A 22,018-nucleotide genomic window follows, 5' to 3' on the forward strand; every position below is an offset into this window, starting at 1 on the left:
AAGGGAAGTGGACTTTGGATAAACTGGAACCAATGACTTCTTGCTTGAAAAACCCATCAGTGTGTTTGCAAGGGGGGAGAAGAGAAAGAAAACTACCTATTTAAGAATTATTTTCTATCAATAGCTGTGTATGAAAACAACCCCAGAGAGAGGACTGATGGGGGGAGGGATAGCTCAGTGGTTTGAGCATTGGTCTGCTAAACCCAGCATTGTGAGTTCAATCCTTGACGGGGCCATTTAGGGATTTGTGGCAAAAATTTGTCTGGGGATTGGTCCTGCCTTGAGTAGAGGGTAGGACTAGATGATCTCCTGAGGTCCCTTCCAATCCTGACATTCTATGAACACAGGAACCATAGTTGATGGGATTCAATTTAGCAAGGTGTAAGTAACTGTGGAATTCCATATTTCACATTTCCATTTCCACAATATGTAGACCTGGAGAAAAAAAAAAACTTGAGTCAATATTTCACTACAAATGTTTTTCCAAAGGTGGGTAGGAACATTGGTTACATTTATTGGCTCATTTGATTCTGCCAGCCAAGACCCTGCTCATCTGGAAGGAGGAGTACTCCACTTACATAACAGTAGTTCAGCCAAATCGTATAAAGGGGTGACAAGAATTGATGGAACACTATATATTTCCATCAGTGTGCAGTGCTACCTTCACTTTTGTGGAAGCAGGCTTTGCATATTCAGGGCCACACTGTATGATGATCTTGTTAGAAATGGGTTTATCTGGGTACTTCCAAACACAGAGGAGCTTGTGTATAGCCGCTAATAAGTCTGTTTAAGTTCATGTCCTGACCTGTCTCTTTGAACAAAAATATGTACAAGTTTTGTTTCCCTGATACTGCTCCTGGAAATACCTTCCTTGAAAATAACACATTTGGGCGTGACCTGCACTAACTGTCTGACAGACACTTAAAATGTTGCCTGTATGGTGGTACTTGTGGAAAGTCATGTCACAGAAATGGTAACCTTGGGGTTTTTTCTCAAAAAGTATTTAACAAGGATTTATACAGAGTGTAATAAAGGAGTATCCTTTAAGGTTTTGGATGCCCTTGTCTATTTTTTTTGGCCAAGCCAGGTGAAATCTAACACTCAGCTCTCTGGCATTTTGCTGTCTGCCTGTAACATGATCTCACTGAAACCCCATATCTGACAAATTCCAAAAATTCAAGGAGTGTTCCAGGCATCAATAGGCACAACCCTGTTGATTTTGCTGCAAATCAGAGCCCCAGAAAAACCTGATTCCATGGAAAATCAGGGCTCCAAGACTGCCTCCTGCTGCAGGCAGAAGAATCTCATTGCAACCCTCTGCTGCTGCCTAGACATATGAGAGGCAACAGCTTAACTTACTGTGTGGGTTGATTGTCTATAGCCTGGATTCCAACAAAAATAAGAGAGCCTTACAGAGAGGGCTTGGAGGTGGAAGGAGAAAGAGAGTGCACAGAGCTCCTGGCATGGAGGAGATGGAGTGGAGGTGCACAGAGACACTGGCATGGAGGGAGATGCAGGACCAGGGATGGTGGGAGCACAGAGACCCTGGAATGGGAGGAGGTGAGGGGGGATGTGAAGAGACACTGGCATGTGTCAGAGAGGGGAATGTGAGCTACATAGAGCCCCTGGCATGAGGCAAGTGGTAGGGGGGAGCTGCACGGAGTAAATGAAATGTACAGGGCTGCCCAGAGGATTCAGGGGGCCTGGGGCAAAACAATTTTTGGGGCCCCTTCCATAAAAAAAGTTGCAATACTATAGAATACTATATTCTCATGGGGGGCCCCCGCGAGCCCGGGGCAAATTCCCCACTTGCCCCCCGCCCCCGGGTGTCCCTGGAAATTGAGGGGATGGGAGCTTGTGGGAGAGAACGGAGGGATGCAAGGAGCCTCTGGTGTGTGCAATGAGCTCAGTTTACAGAAACTACAAAATGTGCACACACACCCCAGTCTAGAAATACGGTGGATCAAACAGAAGCATCAGTCCACTCGATCAACTTGAATACACAGCGATGACATGAACAACTGAAATCAATCGATCCCACACAGAGTCTCTAGAGCTGCTGTATTTCACTGTTGTGTATGCAGTTAAAATTGCTTTTTGGATGAAATCCATCTCCAAGCAGAAAGCCAGCCTAATGCCTGGGCACCCTTGAGCTCCCATTTAAGCTCTGTTTGAAGGATTTAAGTGGGACTAAAGTGGGCCTTGCCCTTGTATGCTAGCTCTTTGCATAGGTGAGAATCTCACCCTTTAGGAGCAAACCTCAATGTCAAATTTGGCTCTTTTTATAAATGACTAACATAGTGTAAAACAAGTGTACTTACACATGGCCATCTTCTTCATTGATTATATGTACCATTTCTGCTCCCAGTCGGGCCCAAAGCAGAGTCAATATGTTCTTATTCCAGAGAAATTCAACTTTTGTAATATTTCTTGGGTTAATTTCAACATCAACATACTTGGTATAAATGCTGCTTTGATGAAGGAGTCCACTGCAAATAGGAGAATGAGGAGAGTGACACTATCTGATATAGTCCAGGGGCAGGGGTTCTCAACCTTTTTCTTTCTGAGCCCCCTCCCATGTAATAAAAATTCCACAGCCCAGCTGTGCCACAACTGTTTTTCTGCATATAAAAGCCAGGGCCATTGTTAGAGGATAGTAAGCAGGAAGCTAAGTTGCTCAGGCTTTGGCTTCAGCCCCTGACGGTGGGGCTCGATGCCCCAGGCTGCAATCCCATGCGGCAAGGCTTCGGCTTTCTGCCCTGAGCCCTAGTGAGTGTAACACCGGCCATGTTTGGCGAACCCTGTAAAACCTGCTTGTGGCCCCACAGAGAGCCCCAGACTGCTGGCTGAGAACCACTGGTCTAGGAGGCTGCAGAGCTAAGACAGGTTCTAAAGAACTTTCAGCATGTTGCCCTTATTATTTTATAACACTTCATACCTTTTTAAATAATAATTTTTATTTTTGTAGCATCCCCTGTGCTAGATGCTGTATAGGTACAGAACAAAAAGATGGTCCCTGCCCCAAAGAGCTTGCAGTCTAAGAGTAAAACAAGAGACAACAGATGACAACAGACACATGGGGAGAGTAAAAGGAAACAATGAGAAATATTGGTCAGCTAGCTGGGTTGTGGTTCCAGCATGCTGGTAGCTTAACCATTGTCGAGGTTTTTGGAGACATCATTGGAGAAGAGAGGTTGAAGGAGGATAATGAGGTAGCTTTGTGGAAGTTTACAGGGAGCTCCTCCCAAGCATGAGGGGCAGCATTGGAGAAAACACAAAGGTGAAAATTTAGCAAGTGGGAGGTGGAGGCTGGCATCATGGGCTGAACAGAGGGAGGAGTTAGGTTGTGAAGGTCCATACACCCTTTGCACCCTTCATCTAAAGGTCTCTGTGCTGTTCTCACATTAATAAAGCTTTTTAATGTAGTCAAGATAAGTAGTATACCCAGTTTACAGATTGCGTAAACCAAGCCCCGGAGGTTAAGCAGCTTGCATGAGTTCATACAGCAAGTCAGTGGCAGAGCTGGGAATCATGCTGGCATGTGGGAGTGAATATGCTAACAAGCTATCACAATGCTAGCATGGAAGTGACTAGGGCTAGGCCAATGCCTGTGGTAAAGCTGCACACACCCTGGTGTGACCTGAATGGAAGTACAGGAGCCTAAAAATCTTACCACGTTATAGGTGAAACCGTGTTATATTGAAATTGCTTTGATCCACCAGAGTGTGCAGCCCTGCCCCCCTGGAGCACTGCTTTACTGCATTATGTCCAAATTCGTGTTATATCGGGTGGCTTTATATTGAGGTAGCGGTGTATGTCTCTGTCAGAGCTGGCTGGAGCCTTCTCCCCAGGCAAATCAGACTCCCGAGTGCTTGTTAAATGTTAGAGCCCAGGCAAAGGAATTGACTGTCATGCCCCTACTCTAACCATTAGCCAGTTCTCATAAGCCTTGTCTCTTTTAACATGTATTAACTAAGATGACTGCAACAATGAACAAACGTTTGTTGCTTGCAGTCTTTAAACATGACTTGCAAACAGAGGTGTGAATGAAGTATAGACACACTACAAAGCCTAGTCTTGTGCCATTGAACTTACCAGATAATTTTGTACTGCTTTGTGAACCCGTCTGTACCATGCAAAACTATGTTTAGTTCCCCTGTCGCTTTCTTCGTGCCCGACAGCTTGACAGATATTCGGTGGCTCCAACCTACACAACAAAAGCCAAATAAAAGTAGATTGCTGGCATTGTTTAGGTTCCTTGCATACCGCAAACAGTGACAGTTCTCTTTTTAAGTGTACTTTTACTGTTCTCGTTTGAAGAACAGGCAGCTCAAGAGTCTCAGCAAGAATGGACTTTGGTAAACGGTTTAGTGTTTTTCTTGGTTGTCAGCAGCCGTATACTAGAGAGATGTGGAAAACTACCACCATTCAGCTTATCAAAGGTTTATAACAGCACAGCAAGTTTACAGCTTTAGATCACCTCATTTCAAACTCCCACCTCTTTCCCCCCCGCATCTATTTGGCTAAATAATTACCCTTCTACACTTACTAGTGAAGGGTGGGTGTGCTCCTGTGTTTAAAAAATATTTTTGGTTTATATTCTCCAGTTTAGCTGGATATTGATCCGCGTAGTGACCCATCATTGGGCAGCCTTCTCTGGGACATGGGAAGCAGAGTCCCTAGGGGAAAATAAGAGCATCTGGGTAATGTGGAATATTTTTCTTTTCATCCTAACTCTTGCAAGACTAAAGCTGAAGAGGTGGCCCTGATGCTGCCAAAGCCTTGACCATTTCCTTCCCACGCTATTGAACCCCGCTGCGTTTCAATGTCCTGTTTCTGATGTCAGTTTCTTTACTGATTATTTATGCTTAACCATCTGAGGATGAAACAAACTAACTCTTTACCCATAACAATGAGGGGTGCACTTAACTTCCAGGTGGTGATGGTCTGAACCCTTCTATTTCAAACACAGCCTTTTTTTCTGCCTAGGATTTGTACAAAACTTATGCTAGTCATAAACCTCCAATGGAACATGTAGCATAGGAGACACCTGAGGTTTGACCTATCCCAGTGGAATCATCAGATACCCAGGATTCCACCAGTGGTACGGCATGGGAGCCAGGGTTTATCTGTATCTATCCTGCCACATGCCTGCTCTCTACCAGCTGGCATTGCTTTATTATTGTTGGGAGCTTTGTTCTCCCCAAGTCCTGATCCCAATCAGGCACTGGGAGAGCAGAGACACCCTAGCACCTGAGACTGTGTGTGATGTGTGCACATGAAAGAAGAGTTGTTAATATCTGCAGCTCACCCATTCTTGGGCTGTTATGCTTACCGACCGGAAGAACTCGTATGTCCTGCAGGGATATCCAAGAAATCCATTGGGATGGAGGATACTTTGAAAATAAAACTGATGGCTGCGTGAATGATGGCATATAGGAGAATTGGCATCTGTTGAATCAAAATTATGAGTGTCTCTGAAACCATCTTCTATTACATTTGGCCATGTAGCGCAGGGGTGGTTTTTTCTCCTTTATAACAATAATAAAAATTCTGGCTGGAAGGATAGATGGTCCTGTAGCATTTCTTAAGGGGAATCTTAGGGGTTTCTGGTCGTCAATAGCATACGGGAAGCTCTCCGCTTCAATTGACCAATGCATTGACTTCTCATAGCTGGAAAACTGGGTTCCCACCTGCCTAAATTCTCTTGTGGATATTGATCCATGTTACAAAACAGCTACGCAGCACAGTATCATTTTTTGTGTTGCAGCATGTCATACAGCAGCAGTTCTCAAACTGTGGGTCGGGACCAGAAAGTGGGTAGCTGTGGCTGGCTTAGACTTCCTGGGGCTGAAGCTGAAGCCCGAGCATCACCTCCCAGGGCTGAAGTCCAAGGGCTTTAGCCCTGGGCATCTGGACTCAGATTACAGACCCCTGCCTGGGACTGAAGACCTAGGGCTTCGGATTTGTCCGCCCCCTCCTCCCCACACACACACACCTGGGGCTTGGACTGGCTTAGGCTCCTGGGGTCATGTTGTAATTTTTATTGTCGAAAAGGGGTCACAATTCAATGAAATTTGAGAACGCCTGCCGTAAAGAATGCAATTCAGATGAACTGAATAGAGTATAAGGGATACACAAGCTTTGAGTCCACCATTCCAAGCCATGTAGAGAGGGGATTCTTTCACCCTTCTCCATGGAGACGTTCAGCCCAGCTCTTTGGCTCAAGTTGCTATAGGGAGGGGGGATGCACTCTCAGGCTTTGTGCCTTTGCTCAATGCCTTATGGGTGCTAGATGCAGCATGGTGAGAGGTGTCACTTGCAGCCTCTATTCCAGGGGTCAGCAAGCATTGGCACGTGGCCTGTCAGGGAAAGCCTCTCCTTGGCCTATGCTGCTTCCTGCAGCCCTCATTGGCATGGGACAGCGAACCGCGGCCAGTGGGAGCCACGATTGGCTAAACCTGCGGACGCGGCGGGTAAACAAACTGGTCTGGCTCACCAGTGGCTTTCCCTGACAGGCTGCGTGCCAAAGGTTGCCAATCCTCGCTCTATTCCAAAGTGAGAGCTAGCGCTGCCCCAGTATAGGTATAATCATGACCTTGTCCTCACCCTGGCCAGACACTTCAGTCGTAATGGGAAGTACTAAATGATCTCTACCCCAAATCTACAGTCAAATTATGAAAATTAAGGCTGATCCCATGTCTTCTGTATGACCATTTTCCCCCCTTACGCTACCTTCAGGCCATCAAGGCTGTCATCTGGCCCTCATTGTTTCATGGTTTTTTTTCCCACCCATCATTAAATATGCAAAAACATTATTTTTAAAATGAAACCCTCAAAAAAGCTCCATTTGCCATGTTCAGAACTATGATATGAACAGACACTGAGTAAATGCTGCAGATGTTTGAAGTAGATTTACCTTCAGCGAAGACTCGACAGTCTTTTTTAGTCACTGGAATAATTACATCATCGCATCCAGGCATAATGCTGCCTCCATTTGGGTAAAAGTCAAGGTGGCCAGTGGTATTAACCATTCCAAACCCTGAAATACATACGCGACATGGGGAGTGCCTCAGTTAATTCAGTGTCAGGACTGTTGCTGAAAATGTTTATGGGATCTTACCTACAGTAGGAAATTGGGCAGCATTACTATGAATAACGTCAACAAATCTTGCATCCGTAGGGTCCAATCTGACTTTAGGCGGAGTGCCTTCAAAAAAGGGCCCAGCGGGGTCCAAGCCTAAAGAGAAACAAATTATTCACTGTTGGATTGGAAAAAAATTGTGCACATGTAGAGCATCAGTTTCAAATGAAGTATATAATGCATGGGGAGTAGTAATGTAAAGATGGGTTAGAACTCCAGCCAGTGCACTGAACATTTGAATGTAATAAACATTTGTACAGTGTCAAAACACTTACAGAAGTCAGAATACTTCATAAAATGTAGTCACTGCAAGGAGAATGAAGCCTTGTTTCTCTTAGTGGGCTACTGTTTTTCCCAAGTGATCTAGAAGTGAGTCTCAACTCCTAGAAGGCAGCTTTTCTGCAAACTCATCCCAGCACAAGCAAAGTACTATTGGTTAGTGTATAATGGTGTCATATGACCAAGGATAAGGAGAGTTTTTAACAGAATGATCCAGTTTCCTACATTTTCTGCTGGTGTGGAATGGAAAGACTAAAAAGTTTTTGATCAGTTTTTTATTTGTATTTTAGCAGCACCCATTGGGCCCAACTGTAATAGGCACATTGCAAATGCAAAGCAAGAGACAGTCCTTGCACAAAGGAGCTTGCAATCTAATCAGAGAAAGGAAGCATTATCATGATTATCCCCCTTTTACAGATAAAGGACTGAATCACAGAGATTAAGTGACTTGCTCAAGGTCACACAAGAAGCCTTTCACAGAGCCAGGAACTGATCTATCCTAGTTCAGTGCCTTAATCACCAACCTCCTATCGCTAGCAATGGTAACTACTACAAATGAATCTGGAGAAGTGAGAGGGAAAAAACAAAATACAACACAAGAATGCAGTTATAGCCTGTCTGGCTCTGCTGGTTGTGCCCACAAACCCTTAGCAGGGTCCAATAGCTGTATAGGGAGAACCACCTTCTCCCAATACTTAGACCTCTATCATGGTTTAAACATGTGGTACAATGGTGCTCCACTCTAGCAGGAACTCCTTGCTGTAAGAGAACGTGGGAACTGTGCCAGAGGTGTCTCTCACTCTAGGCAGAGCTAGTTTTGTGTCGGAGAGAGGTGAGGATGTGACCACCCTCTTTCTATTGCTGAAGCAGTGCTTGTGCTCATGGGAGTGCAGAGATTGCTGTCACGCTCTGCTGCTGTGCGGGTGCATGTAGGGGTGGAGAAAACCAAGAGACAGCACAGAAAAGTCCTCAGGGGACTTGTGTGGTTATTTCCTCTCAAAGGCCTGGGAAAAGGTCATTTAGTGGGATTGTAGCCTGTGTTCCCACCTCACTTCTTAAACCCATTCAGAGCAAGACATATGTCTTAACAGTGGCCTTTGGGAGACTCCTTGGAGGCAGAGTGTATCTGCCTTGTTAATAAGTCCCACCCCAGTTCCCACTTCCACTAAAGTATATTAAGGAGAAACTTAAGCTTCACTTTGCAAATTGATTGTAAGACATGGAAAACTGTGTGTGGGGAGAAACTTTCCAGTCGTATCTCAGGTCATCATTTGCTTGAGACCACTAAACAGATCTGCACAAGAATCCTCAGTGTTGATATTTTAATACTATTACTATTTTAATACTGTTACTAAAGCAATACTGTTTTGCTTACTCATGATAACGCCATAAAGAATGCATAGTGATGTCTATAGGAACAACACACAGAATGGGCTAAGCAAGCACCCCAACTCATTGAAGTTGGTGAAGATACACCCCTTTTGCCTGTTTGGCTCAGTGGGTCCAGCTTTGCAAACTTCTTTCCTCTTAAAGAACATACCGTGTAACGTTCCATCTTAGGGACTAGCCTACCGGTTATTCTTTTGATGCCTCGTATTCTTCTTCCCGCATCTCCTGCAGCATGTGCACCCAGACTATGCCCAATGATGTGGATATGAGAAGGGCAGTATTGAAACATTTTCTGATGAGTTTTTGAAAAAAAATAATAAAACATATGTATTTAAATTTCAAATGCAGAAGATGCCTTATTTTCATAGATTTTACAGCCAGAAGGGACCATTGTGATCATTTAGTCTGACCTCCTGCATAACACTGGTCATAGGACTTCCCTGTATTAATTCTTGTTTGAACTAGAACATTTTAGAAAAAAAATCCCCCCCTTGATTTAAAGATTTCCAGTGATGGTGAATTCATCACAACCTTTGGTTAGTTGGTCCAATGATTAATTAACTTCACTGTTAAAAGTGGGCACCTTACTTCTAGAATGAATTTGTCTAGCTTCAGGATCTCGCCACTGGATCTTGATATTCCTTTGCCTGCTAGACTGAAGTGCTCTCTATCAAAATTCTGTTTCCCCATATAGGTAATTATGTATTATGATCAAGCCACCCTTTAAGCATCTCTTCAGTAAGCTTGGATGTGATGAAATTCACCCACCTCTGTGCGGAGTGACTGTACAAGGCCTGTTCACCCCTTAGGTGTCACGTGGCCCTAGAAGTTTAAGTGGCGATTAATTGGTGAATACACTCTGTAAAGGGGTGTATTTGACCCAAGGAGTTGCAACTTTTGTGACACTGAAAGCAACAGTGACTAGTTACCTGGAGTCCACAACCTCACTTGCTTATGCATGTATCAGAAAAAGTGCATCCAGCCATATTTGCTTGTCTTCCTTGATAGAAGAACAGAAAAAACACTTTGGCTACAGTATTTTCAAATGTTTTTACCTTTAAATGAAAGAGTCCCAGGCTTTCAATTTACAGTGTTACCCACTTTCCTTATCACTTTTGCCAATGATTTTAGTAGGTATCCATGCTAAGTTCAAACCAAATATCTCCTAATAGTTCCTGTTGGCCATTCATGAAGCCATAGTGGTTTGATTTACTTGTGACTGTTGCAGGTGAATTGTTCAGTGGCAAAGTCCTGTTCCAGAGTCCTCACAAATACTGTGTTCATGGAAAACATATATAATTAGTATTGTACAGGCGTAGGACATCTACACTGAAGATCCAGTCATAATACAGTTGTCTCATATTCTGTTAGGCACAAAGAGAAAATATCTGTCTGTGAACTGTCTCTGCTTCAGTTGGTAGCCAATAGCTTGGCCTGGGTTTGATTGAATTTTGTGCCCAAACTCAGGGCTTTGAGCGATGGAAGTAGGTTATACAATTGATGGGAGAGAAATGCATAAACCACAATTTAAAAAAAATCAATTTACATCTTTATAAAGGTCTCAGAGGGAGAAACCAATCAGTGAACAGAGAAAACAGTAGAAGCCCAAGAACCATGTATGCAGTGATTTCATTATGGCAGTATTTTCATTGTGGTGAAGTATAGGTCTGGATAACAAACACTCCACAGTACAGCCATATTGAATGGAGAGAGGGACACACAAATCTCATGAGCAGCTGGGGCCTCCTCGTCCAAGGAAATGAGATGACTCTGTGGAAGGCAGGTCAGTAAGTATCTAGGATCTTGTACAGGAAGAAGACTAGAGGCATAGGACCAAAGCCACCAGGCTGGAAATGATAGGGTCTGTCAGGCAACAAGTTTAGAAGGTACTCCCTTGAGATGCTGGTTTTTGCAAAACCTATACTACATCAGATGGAGCCTTACGGTTGCCAACTTTCTAATTGTACAAAACCGAATACCCTATCCTGGTCCCTTACCCGAGGCCCTGCCCCTGCTCACTACATTCCCCCTCCCTCGATGGCTTGCTCTCCTCAACCCTTTCTCTGGGCTGCGGCAGGGCCTGGGGGCAGGAGAGGGTACAAGCTCTGAGCTGGGGGTGCATACTCTGGGGTGGGGCTGGGGATGAGAAGTTTGGGGTGCACCAGAGGGCTCCAGTTGGGGATGTGGCCAAGGGATTTGGAATGTGGGAGGGGGCTGCGGGTTGAGGCAGGGTGTTGGATGTGGGAGGGAGTATGGCTCTGGGCTGGGGGTGCATGGTCTGGGGTGGGACTGGGGATGAGGACTTCGGGGTGCAGGTGTGGGCTTCAGGCTTGGGGGTGGGGCTGAGGGATTTGGAGTATGGGAGGGAGGCTACAAGTTGAGGGAGTTGGGGAGTGGGACAGGGTGTGGGCTCTGGGGTGCGGCTGGGGATGAGGGTTTTGGGTACAGGAGGGGGGCTCCCGGTTTGAGGTGGGGCTCAGGGCTCGGGCAAGGGGTTGGAACTCGGGTTGCAGGCTTACCTCAGGTGGTTCCTGGTCAGCGGTGCACTGGGAGTAAGGCAGGCTCCCTGCGTGTTCTGACACCATGTTGCACGCGCCCCAGAAGTGGCCAGCAGGTCTGGCACTAGTATGCGGGGGTGGTGGGGTAGGAGGCTCTGCACGTTGCTCTTGCTCGCAGGCACACACCCTTTAATGGCCCAGTCGGCGGTGCTAACTGGAGCCGCCAGGATCCCATTTTGACCGGGTATTCCGGTCGAAAACCGGACACCTGGTCACTCTAGATGGAGCCTTAAGTACCTTGGCCAAAACTTTCAGACATAGATGTCTAATCTGTGACATCTAAATCCACATGTATTTAGCTATATAAATGCCCCGATTCTCAGAGGTACTGAGCATCCGCAACTCTATTCAAAGTGCATGTAGGTATCAGCACTTTTGTAAATCAGCCACTTTGATTTAGGTGCCTAAGTTTGAAACTCTTTTCTCTTGTGTCAGACAAAGACTAGGGACTGGCAGCAGAGGCAGGACAAGAGAGTTGTTAATAGGGAAACCCGGGGATAATTCTCAGGCTCTTTTGTGCCAAGAAGTAACAAAGTCAGAACTAGAGGACTTAAGAGTGTTTATATCCTGTAGCCAGACATCAGAACCAGAAATCCAGCAGTATTAAGTGAGCCTCTGGACTGCTCCCAGTATCTGATTGCTTTGGGAATGAATTGCTAAATTGAGAATGTAACGCTATCTCAAGCATAAGTATGTATTCCTAACAAGTATTTACTAATCACTTTAAAAATCATGTTGGTGCCTCCTTGCAGTGATTATACAAATACAGTTGAGAAAGCAAAGAAATATTGCCACCTACTGGTCTTTTAAGTTAATTAGTCACTTCTATCACATTACTGTACTATCTTTAGGACATATCTTAGTACCATTTGTGTTTATGTGAGGTATCCCCATTTTGGTGGTTCTCAACTATCTACTGTGTTCTGCACTTCCCAAAACATTAACTTTTTGAATCCTACTTTTCTGACCACAAGAAAACAAGATCAGAGCACAAATACACGGGTTACATAAACCCATTATGCTCATGTGAATCTTAGCTTTAAAAAGTAACTTAAAATTCATAATATATTTTTACCATAAGAGTATTTATGAAATAAGCAATCTCAGCTCCAACAACACGGATGTTGTTCACTGCACTGATGTATGTGCCTTTTGCACCATCTGCCCAGTCCACGGCAATGCAGTTCACATCTTCCACTTCCACTAGCAGCTAGTGTGTAAACAGAAAACAAAGAACTTATGAAAGCATACAGTAAAATAGTGATTCAACTTAAACCTAAATGAATCGTTAAGTAAATTGAGCATTTGGGTTGATTGTTGTTTACAAAGGACAAACTTTTACTACAGCACTTACACACATTAATATGGGTCTTTTCATGAAGCACAATAGGATGAAAACTTTGACGTTTACACAAACAGATGTCTGAACTTTAAAAAAGCGCAATCAAAATATTTTTCAATTTTTGTCACCATAAACACTTATTTCAGATCAGAACTATAAACTGATTTATTGCAGTTTACAATTTCTGACTGTTTTGTTTTCTCTTCTGTAAACAGTTTAATGAAACCTTTAATTTTTAAAGCTCTCGCTTCAATTCTGAAAAAGACAACTGAGCGTGAGGGGCTCAGACCTGAGTGGGAGGTTTCTACAACAGCACGTAAAGCTAAAAGCCTGATGACTTCCACACTGGAGGTTTACAAACGTCAGGGATATTGTTCTCTCTAATTTCCCATCATAACTCACCATTTACTATAATAAGAGTGTAAACATGAAGGTGTGCACTGTGCTTCTATCGTCTGTCCTCTTCACAAGGCAGTATGTCTGTGCTGACCCATGACTCATGCCTTAGAGAGAGGATTCCTTCCCTCCTTCCTATTTTGCTCCATGGGACCAGTAATTAGATGCTGGTGGATTATTACCAACAGTTCAGCTGCTCTGCTTAGAGGAGCAAAGGCTCCACTTCCTGCTCAGGGGTGGGTGGGGGATGGAAGTGCATAGAGTGCTGGTTTACCACTTTATGCCTAGACCTAAGGCTTGGGGAGGAGATGAAATGGTTTGTGGGGTTCTTACCCCTCTCATTCCCCTGAGCCGGTACATGGACCACATTGTAGCCTGGCCTTTTTTGTATTCAATGGAAGAAGGTAAATTTTGGTCATATCCTATATAACATGAGACAGTGAGAGACACTGTATGGCCATCTCTTTTTTTTTCCATTTTAAGGTTAGTATTTTGTATCAAGAGACAGTATAAAACAGCCTCCACTGAGAGGGCATTGAAATATTTACAATTTACAGAGAATTTAGGTTCTCTGCTGTGTATTGACTTTTCAAGATATTTTTGGTCATGCGTGGTTTATTTTTCCTAAGTGTCTAAGATGATTCCAGTAATTGCGAGTAGAGCCGGATGGAAAATATTTTCCTCTAGAAAATTTCAAATTTTCACTGAAAAACTGACCATTTTAATTCAGAAAAGTTTTATTTTCTGAAAACGCAAAATATCCCATAGAAAATTGATATTTTTCACAAAAAATCATTTTGTCAAAAGTCCAATTTTCCATTAAAAAACAGTTTTGATGGTAAATTTTCGACCCGCCTTAACTGAGAGTTCTAGATATGAATTGTGTGCTAAACCAAGACAGCATATTGGTATTACTGTAGATTCTAGCCTTCTCATGCTTTATTCTTTCAGAAGGTTCTACTGAACAGCTAACTAACCTTTGGATAAAGATTTTTTTAACTTTTAAATGTAGTGTAGGAGTAGTGAGTAACAAGACCATCTGTTAGCTTCAGCACAGTTAACCAAACCGCAAGGAAGAAAAAAGTTAAAGCTATGTCTACACTAGCACTTCTGTCAGTAAAACTTTTGTTGGTCAGGGTGTGAAAAAAACACACCCCTGACCAATGAAAGTTTCAACCACAAAAGTGCTGATGTGGACCATGCTGTGCGGGCTGGAAAGAGCTCTCTCCTTTCAGCACAGAGTGGCTACATAGATGTCCTTATAGTGGTGCAGCTGTGCTGCTGTAAGGTCTGTAGTGCAGACATTGCCTAAGTTTCAATATCTGAATGCTTGGAACAGTGTAAGCTTGGCATGAGATCAAAATAAAATTAAACACCATCTCCATTAGAATAAAAATCCAACTTCTGGTGAATTTGCTAAGATTCCCAATACTACAAAGACTTCCACATGTGCTTCATTTTACTCACTCTGAGTGGGCCCACTACCTCCAGTGTGTAAAATTAAGCAGGCGTGCAAGCCTTCATAATGTCAGGGCCTAAGGTACTATCTACTTCCTGGTTACGCAGTGGTTAGCTTGATCCTGAGTATAAATGGATTTCCCCTGGAGCCTTATGCCATAGGCTCTCTCTGCTTTTGCAGATCAGTGTTTGTTGAGGCCCAGACTTTCCTCTTTTTAGTTTGCTGAGTAGGAGTTCTACTTTGGGGAGAAGAATTTCCTTTTCTCTGTATATACATGCACATATCACTGCTTTCCATTCATTTGTCCAAAGTAGAATTTACTCTGTTAGACTGATTGACATAAGGAGCCATAATAGTTCTGTGTGACTGGGGCTAAACTTTCAGGGCTGGCTTGTGAGTGGTAATGGCAGAGGGATAGTCTCTTCCAGCTGAGAGCTGGTATAGGTGAGTTGATAGCGCACTGGCTGGGAACTCAGATGACTAGGGTTTTATTCCAGACTCTGCCACTAGTCTGCTGGGTGACTATAGGTAAGTTATTTTATATCTGTGTGCCTCATTTTCCCCATCTGTTAAATGGGGATAATGACATTGGCTGCCTTTGTAAAACACTGACATCTATGGATAAAAGGAACTATATAAGAGCTAGGTATTAGTGTTATTAACTCCCCCAACCACCCAGGGAGGAGTGGACACCACAAGAAGTATAGGTTTTTCTTCCAAAGCTGGACTACTACAAAAACATATGCACAACCTTAAACCCAACCCAGCATTCTCATTTCCTGTCAAAGCCATATGGAATGTACAGTCTAATTCACTCCCACACTTACATTCATTAAAAGGGCGAGGTGATTATTAAAGTTGTTACATATGGGTTAGCACCTCTTGCCCATTAGGAACATCAAGTGGCAGTCAAAATGCAAGTTTAATATTAGTGTTTAAGAAACAGTGATTGAATGTGGCTGCAGTTAAAGTTGGAAATTATAGGATATTCTCTCATACCAAGCACATCTCTACCACCCAGCCGCGTTTTCCGGTGCTCATGAATCCATGAACAATGAAGCGTGTTTTTCTATGTGGGCCAAAATGTGAGTCTTTGATAGTTGAGGAATGTATCGCAGAGATCACCTGTTTTGAGCAAAAACAACAGTAATAATCATCGTCCTCTATTCTGTCATCCTCCGGCTTTTCTTAGCTAGGAAATAAAAACAAAATATGGTCCAGATTGTCCCTTATATAGGATGCTATCATCACTCCTGGAAACCCACAGCTCTCTAACCCCAGTCGCAGCAGAGCTCCTGTTCTGTCCCCTGCTGCTCCAAACTACTCCTCTCTGTGTACAAAGCTCTTTATATAGAGCCAACCAGCATAAAATAATCACAATGAGCAGCACCTCACTGAGTATCCCCCAAAGCCTGTCCTCCCAGCTCCTGCCTGCCCCCTTACTGACCTAACTCCTGAATCCCCGGTGCTGCAGTGCAACTGAAGAGTGGCTTTGGGAAGTCACAGGGGATGGAATCATTGCGGTACAGCTCTGTGCTAGGTGCAGTAGCAGAGGTACATTCATTTCTCTAACCCTCAGTCTAACTTTTTAAACTAATGCTGGGTCTCTGCTCTGGGTGCGTGGAGAGAGTGGGACTCTGAAGCATTCCAGGGGGATGCCCCTATGAGCTTAGTCTGAGTTGTTTGTATTCAATGCAGGTTGAGCTGCTGGGCCATAATACAAGGTATGTGCTACCTGATTTAATGTATTGGATAGCAGTAATGTTTTGTGTAACCCACTTGTGAATGTATGTTACAGGTCCTCATGTGCCCTCTCATAGACCCGGCTTTGGTAGCTCCTGTCTTTACCTTTTGAGGTGCCTGGTTGGATCCCTGTTGTGTTGGCCAAGATGGTGGCTGTCACATTTATACCATCACAGCTTGTTGCGTTTTTTATGTTCATGCATAACACAAAAGGCAAAATGTTCAAAAGCTCCTAAGTCCCATCTTTAGAAGAGTCTTAGGCTCCTAAGTCTCACTGAAAGTCAACGGGACTTAGGCTCTTAAGTGTCTAAGTCATTTTTCTAAGTCACTTAATTTTTTTTTGAAAATATGACCTCCTGGGCACATTTCACTTCCACCCCCAAAGTGATATAGTTCTGGCTCAGTGGGATGGCACTTGTACTGCAGTGTCCATGGGGCAGTAGCAATAGCGCTGGCTTACTCACGCTGCTCCACTGCCTCCCCCTGTTCGGCCGGGAAGAGATGGCCGTTCACTCTCCATGCTCATTCAGTTTTTGGCTTTTGCTGAAATTGCCAACAAGGGCACCAGTTAGGGTGGTGGTTTTGTATGATGAAGGCAGCTGTGTTCTGGGGAAATGGACTGAGACCACAGACTTCACATAGGCCATGACAGAGAAATAATCTTCATTTGAAGCTGAACTTGGCTGCAGTGGCTACAGGTATTAAAACGTGAAAGGCTCCTTTCCCCCTTGCAAGTTCCCCAAGCCATTCAGTTCCCGTCAATTCTACTTCTTCACTCATCTTCCCTTACTCGCTGCATATTTGAGTTTAAAATTATGTTAGCTTTAAAAGGCAGCAGGGCTGGAGGAATAGACAAAACATTGGGAGTGAGGAGCCTAATTCTGGCTCTGCTCTGGACTTTCTATATGTTTTTTGGCAAATCATGTTGCCCCACCTCAGTTTCCCCATCGGTAAAATGATGATGCTAGTTCTCCTATCTGTCAGGGGTGATTGAGCACTTAGAGCACTGCATAAATGCTACTGACTATTAAAACATGTCTCCTCATTTTTCTCAGAGAATTAAATGTGTTGCAAACAACAGTAGTGTGCAGCATTCCCAGTTCCTTGCACAGGAAATGTGCCAGAAAAAGTTTTCATTTGTTTGGTTCATTTTTCAGTTTGTGCATGAAAATATTTCAGTTTTTACCCCAGTGACTTTAACCTCTGTTAGTTACTGCATCTAACAACAACCTGACTCTTTATTTCCTCACTCGGTGAGTGACATGCTCTTCTTACAGAGCTAGTGAACGTTGGGAGATATAATTAATTTTTTATATTAAAATAGAGGTAGGTTCTCACTTGAGAATTATTTCTAGTTTCTTTAGTGTAAAGGGTGAAGCTGATGTTCATACTCTCTGGAGAGTCAGGTAAACCTGCCAGAAATCTCCCTGGTATTCCAGCCCATGGCGGTTTATCTGAAAAGCAGCCAAGTCGTCCGTAGCAAACTTTTTCGCCTGCAGCATACAAAGCAAATCATTAGTATTTTGGGATCCATTACAGTTAGATGGTGCATTGGAAGCGGCAACAGCTTTAAAAGAAGCAGACACTGGGCTTTGGTTTTACGATTAATTTTGAAGTCCAAATTCTTTCTGTCTGTGTTAGCTAATGCAGGTAATAGAGAATAGATGTTAGCGACTCATCAAACGCAATGAAACACCAGGATACTCTTGTGGCAACTTTTTTTCCTTAGGGTTGTAGAATCCTCATACCAAAGGGAAAAAAAACCAAAACAGACTTTAAACAAATGTGTGTTGGTGTCACTACTGCCAGCTCCTGACTCAGAAGCAGCAAGTGTATATGTCACAGTTCCCAGGTTAACTGCATCTCTGACCTTCCCTGGTCTTTGTGACGGCACCCCACCTAGGTCTCAGGCTCTAGCTGTCACCTTTATTGGATCGGGATCCTGTGATCTCCTCTGGACCAGGGAAGTAGCCTGCAGACTCCTGCAGTTCTCTATGGCCTGGTCTACACTACGCATTTAAACCGATTTTAGCAGCGTTAAACCGTCCACACTACAACGCTCTTTATATTGATATAAAGGGCTCTTTAAATCGGTTTCTGTACTCCTCCCCAACGAGAGGAGTAGTGCTAAAATCAGTATTACCATATCAGATTAGGGTTAGTGTGGCCGCAAATCGACGGTATTGGCCTCCGGGCGGTATCCCACAGTGCACCACTGTGACCGCTCTGGACAGCAATCTGAACTCGGATGCTGTGGCCAGGTAAACAGGAAAAGCCCGCGAAATTTGATTTTCTTTCCTGTTTGCCAGCGGAGCTCTGATCAGCATGGTGCAATGCAGTCCCAATCCAAAAAGGCTCCAGCATGGACCATACGGAGATATGGATTGATGCTGTATGGGGAAACAAATCTGTTCTATCAAAGCTCCGTTAAGAAACGAAATGTCAGCGTTTGAAAAAAAAATTCAGCTAACAGTGCTGTGTGACCACGTAACGGGAAGCCAGAGCCAAATGGAGCTCCTGAGGGATGGGGTACTGAGGACTCAGCTATCCAGTCCACAGCAGTCTCAAAAAGTATTTGCATCTTGGCTAGTTCCAATGCTGTAGGTTCAACACATTGTCCGGCTGGTCAGGGAATAGCTCTCAATTTACTCCCCACATGAAAGAAAAAGGAAGAAATCGTTTCTTGACTTCTTTCAATGTGACCCTATGTTATGAATGTGCTGGTAGACGCGATGCTGCAGCAGTGAAGTGCATGTCATAGACCGGAGGCTGCTCCCCTCATTTTATGTCACTAAAACTCAGTGTTTCTTATTCCTGCATTCTATTTACTTCATGACAAAATGAGGGGACTGCCACGGTAGCCAGGAAGGTTGGGGGGAGGGAGCAATGGTGGGTTGTTGCAGGGGCACCCCCGTGAATGGCGTGTAGTCATCATTTTTGGGGATCTGACACACTGCGGGATCTGATACACTGGTTCTAGTAACTGCATATTCTAGGCGCTTGACTCTATTTTAGAAACTCAAAGGAGGGTTGCTCGGGGAGTCATTCCAGTTTGCTTTTGTTGCCCTGGCTGATCTCAGCCTGGGGCACCATGTAGCAGCAGACGTCAGAAGGACAGATACCGTCATTCCTTGCCAATTTACCAGCAGCAGACGGTACAGACGATGAAACCGTCTCTGCTATATGCAAAGACAATGAATGCTGCTGTGTAGCGCTGGAGTATTGCTCTGTCGCGGATCAGTAACTGGTGATTGTAAAAAAAAAAAAAAAAAAAAAAGGCTGAACGGGCTCCATGATTGCCGTGCCTATGGCGTCTGCAGGCAACAGGGAAAGGGCGGAATGATGTTCGTTCTTCAAGGGGAGGAGGAGAAAGGGGTAGAAGAATGACTGACAAGATTTACCCAGAACCACTGCGCAATTATTTTTGCCCCATCAGCCACTGGCCTCACCAGAATTCTAAGGGCAGGGAGACTGAGGGAACTATGGGATAGCATGGAATAGCTACCCACGTGCAACACTCCAAAATAATGCTCGCCTCGGACCATGGACGCACACCACCGAATTAATGTGCTTAGTGTGGCCGTGTGCACTTGACTTTATACAATCTGTTTTATAAAACCGGTTTATGTAAAATCGGAATAATCCTGTAGTGTAGACGTACCCTATGATCATCACCTCAGCCTTCCCATCAGCACCTGTTCTCACAGGTGCAATGCCAGGGTGAGCAGCTAGCTCTCACGGAGCACATTACTGTTTATTCAGAGCAAAAGCATTTCAGAGGAAACATAAAAACAATAAACAGCTTTTACGCATTCCTCACTTATGAAGCTGTCACCCATCTTCCACATAATGACCCTGATTGAATTAAAGTACTTGGGGCCTGTAGCGGGGTGGTTACCGGCTCCTGCCCTTTGCAGCTTAAAACAGCCCAGGAGGGGGCTGTAGCTGGAGCCAGAAGCCTGGGCTGATGGCGGGAGTGGCTGCAGCTGGGGGCCACACCCCAAACTGAGCAACAAGGCTGTATAAGAAGGCCAGGGGAGCCAGAAGCAAAAAGAGTCTTCCTCTGGCTGTAGAGGGAGAAGGGCCTGGCTGCTGGGAACTAGACAAGGTACCTAGCGTGGAGCAGGGCTGGGGAAAGGCAGTGGAGCTGGGGAGCTCCTGCCTGGAAAGCCCCAGGCTGCAGCCTAGGATTAGCCCAAGAGGTACTGGGGTTGCAGGGTGCAACCCACGGGTAGGCCAAACCCCTTGGCTGATGATGAGTGGCTGATACTGCAGTCTGCCTCAGGGTGTGGGGCTAGCTAATGACTGGCAGTAGCCAATACTGAAGCAAAGTGGGGATAGAGGGTGGGGGGTTCCCAGAAAGGGGAAACCCTAAGGAAAAGGGGTTGCTGCCAGGGGGCAGAACCCCATGTAAAAGGGCACCGGCTTCAGGGAGTGACACGGGGGCCAGCCGGGACAGGTGGATTACTGGCCTGCAGAGGGCGCTCACAGCTGGAATTTGAGCTAATTCCCAAACTAACCAGCAGGAGGCGCCGCAGGGGTGAGGCCGCCTGGTTACAGGGCCCTTTCATAGCACCTGTCTCTCGTGGTCGCAGTCTCATGTCAGTTCTTGGACTGACTGTGCGTGACCCTCCCCTCTGATCAGGGCTGTCATTTGATACAGTTACAAGTCCTTTGTATTAGGCTCCTTGAACCAGGTCGAACTAGCATATGTTATTTTCCCGGGGCCAAAAATTCAAAAGTCTGGTTACTTGCATTTTTTCAGCATTGGGAATTGCATTAATTACTCCCTACTGAGTTTAGCTCCTGCAGGATGCACCTTTTAGCTCACCTGTTGAGGCACCTCACCTAGCCATCCCATGAAGATACATGCAACATTTGTAAAGTTGATACAATATCAAGTGATTATAATCTTTGAATAGTCCATGTTTCTAAAGTATGGCATCTCTCTCAGTATATGTCTAGGAGAGGAGATTCCTCTCCGCCCCCCTCCCTCCGTAAGAGTTCTGAAGGAATTTATCACAAAATTTTGAGCACTTATTTCCTTTGACTTTTCTGTTCATCTCAAACAATGTCCATCACATTGAACACTCATTCTACTGCGCTGCTCCTGGGAAACAGTGCTCACGTGTAAAATAAGTGTGTCCAAAGGACTATGCAGAATCAGGGTCTAAAGGTGAACATGGGATTTATGCATCACTTGAGCTCTTATATAAGAACTTAAATGGTGCACAGGCCTTTTGCTAATTCTCAGCACCAAGTGAACAACATCATAAATCACACAGAATAAACTGAGGTCAAAGGAAAAGAATTTCCATTATACTTATTAATTTTTTATTTCATTTGAACATGACTAAATTCAACATGTTTGGTGTAGTTATTTATAAATATTGTATCTCACCTGCTGTTGGGTCCAGCAGATACAGTGCAGCAATCCAAATTCCAATCATCTAAAATAAATTAAATATACATGTGAAGTCCAGGTAAAGCATTTTATTTGGATACTAATTGATTTAGATGTCTTCATCTTGTAATAAGTGTATAATACAACAGTATTTTCCCAGTGACCTATATAGCACTCAGTCTAGCATCAATTTCTATGCATTCATTACTTATGTCTTGAAAAGTAAAGGTAGCATGTTCTTAAATGTGTGCTTTAATCTACTCCTATTTCAAAGCAGGGTACATCAAAATACACTACAGAACAT

General features: G+C 44.3%; 1 protein-coding gene across 1 annotated transcript; it reads right to left on the reverse strand.

Annotated features, from left to right (window-relative positions):
• Positions 1-305: 305 nt before the first annotated feature.
• Positions 306-21,760, reverse strand: LOC116814996 (pancreatic lipase-related protein 2-like). The gene is made up of 12 exons (XM_032762995.2): positions 21,712-21,760; positions 17,649-17,803; positions 15,567-15,692; positions 12,446-12,580; positions 8,996-9,104; positions 7,124-7,240; positions 6,920-7,042; positions 5,336-5,451; positions 4,550-4,679; positions 4,096-4,207; positions 2,322-2,489; positions 306-435 (listed from the first exon to the last, which is right to left on the reverse strand). Exons 1-12 carry the CDS (start codon positions 21,758-21,760, stop codon positions 372-374), a joined length of 1,404 nt encoding a protein of 467 aa, XP_032618886.1. The 3' UTR covers positions 306-371.
• Between the last annotated feature and the right edge of the window lie 258 nt (positions 21,761-22,018).

This window comes from Chelonoidis abingdonii, chromosome 15 (genome assembly GCF_003597395.2).
Source record: "Chelonoidis abingdonii isolate Lonesome George chromosome 15, CheloAbing_2.0, whole genome shotgun sequence".
Taxonomy (NCBI): Eukaryota; Metazoa; Chordata; order Testudines; family Testudinidae; genus Chelonoidis; species Chelonoidis abingdonii.

What these genes read in the sequence shown, in the direction of transcription:
- LOC116814996 (XM_032762995.2), bottom strand. Translation starts at nt 21,760, where the DNA reads ATGATTGGAATTTGGATTGCTGCACTGTATCTGCTGGACCCAACAGCA. An exon ending in TCTGCTGGACCCAACAGCAG is followed by an intron (nt 17,804 to 21,711) that starts GTGAGATACAAT and finishes TGTATGCTGCAG; the next exon opens with GCGAAAAAGTTTGCTACGGA. An exon ending in ATTTCATAAATACTCTTATG is followed by an intron (nt 9,105 to 12,445) that starts GTAAAAATATAT and finishes AAAACTCATCAG; the next exon opens with AAAATGTTTCAATACTGCCC.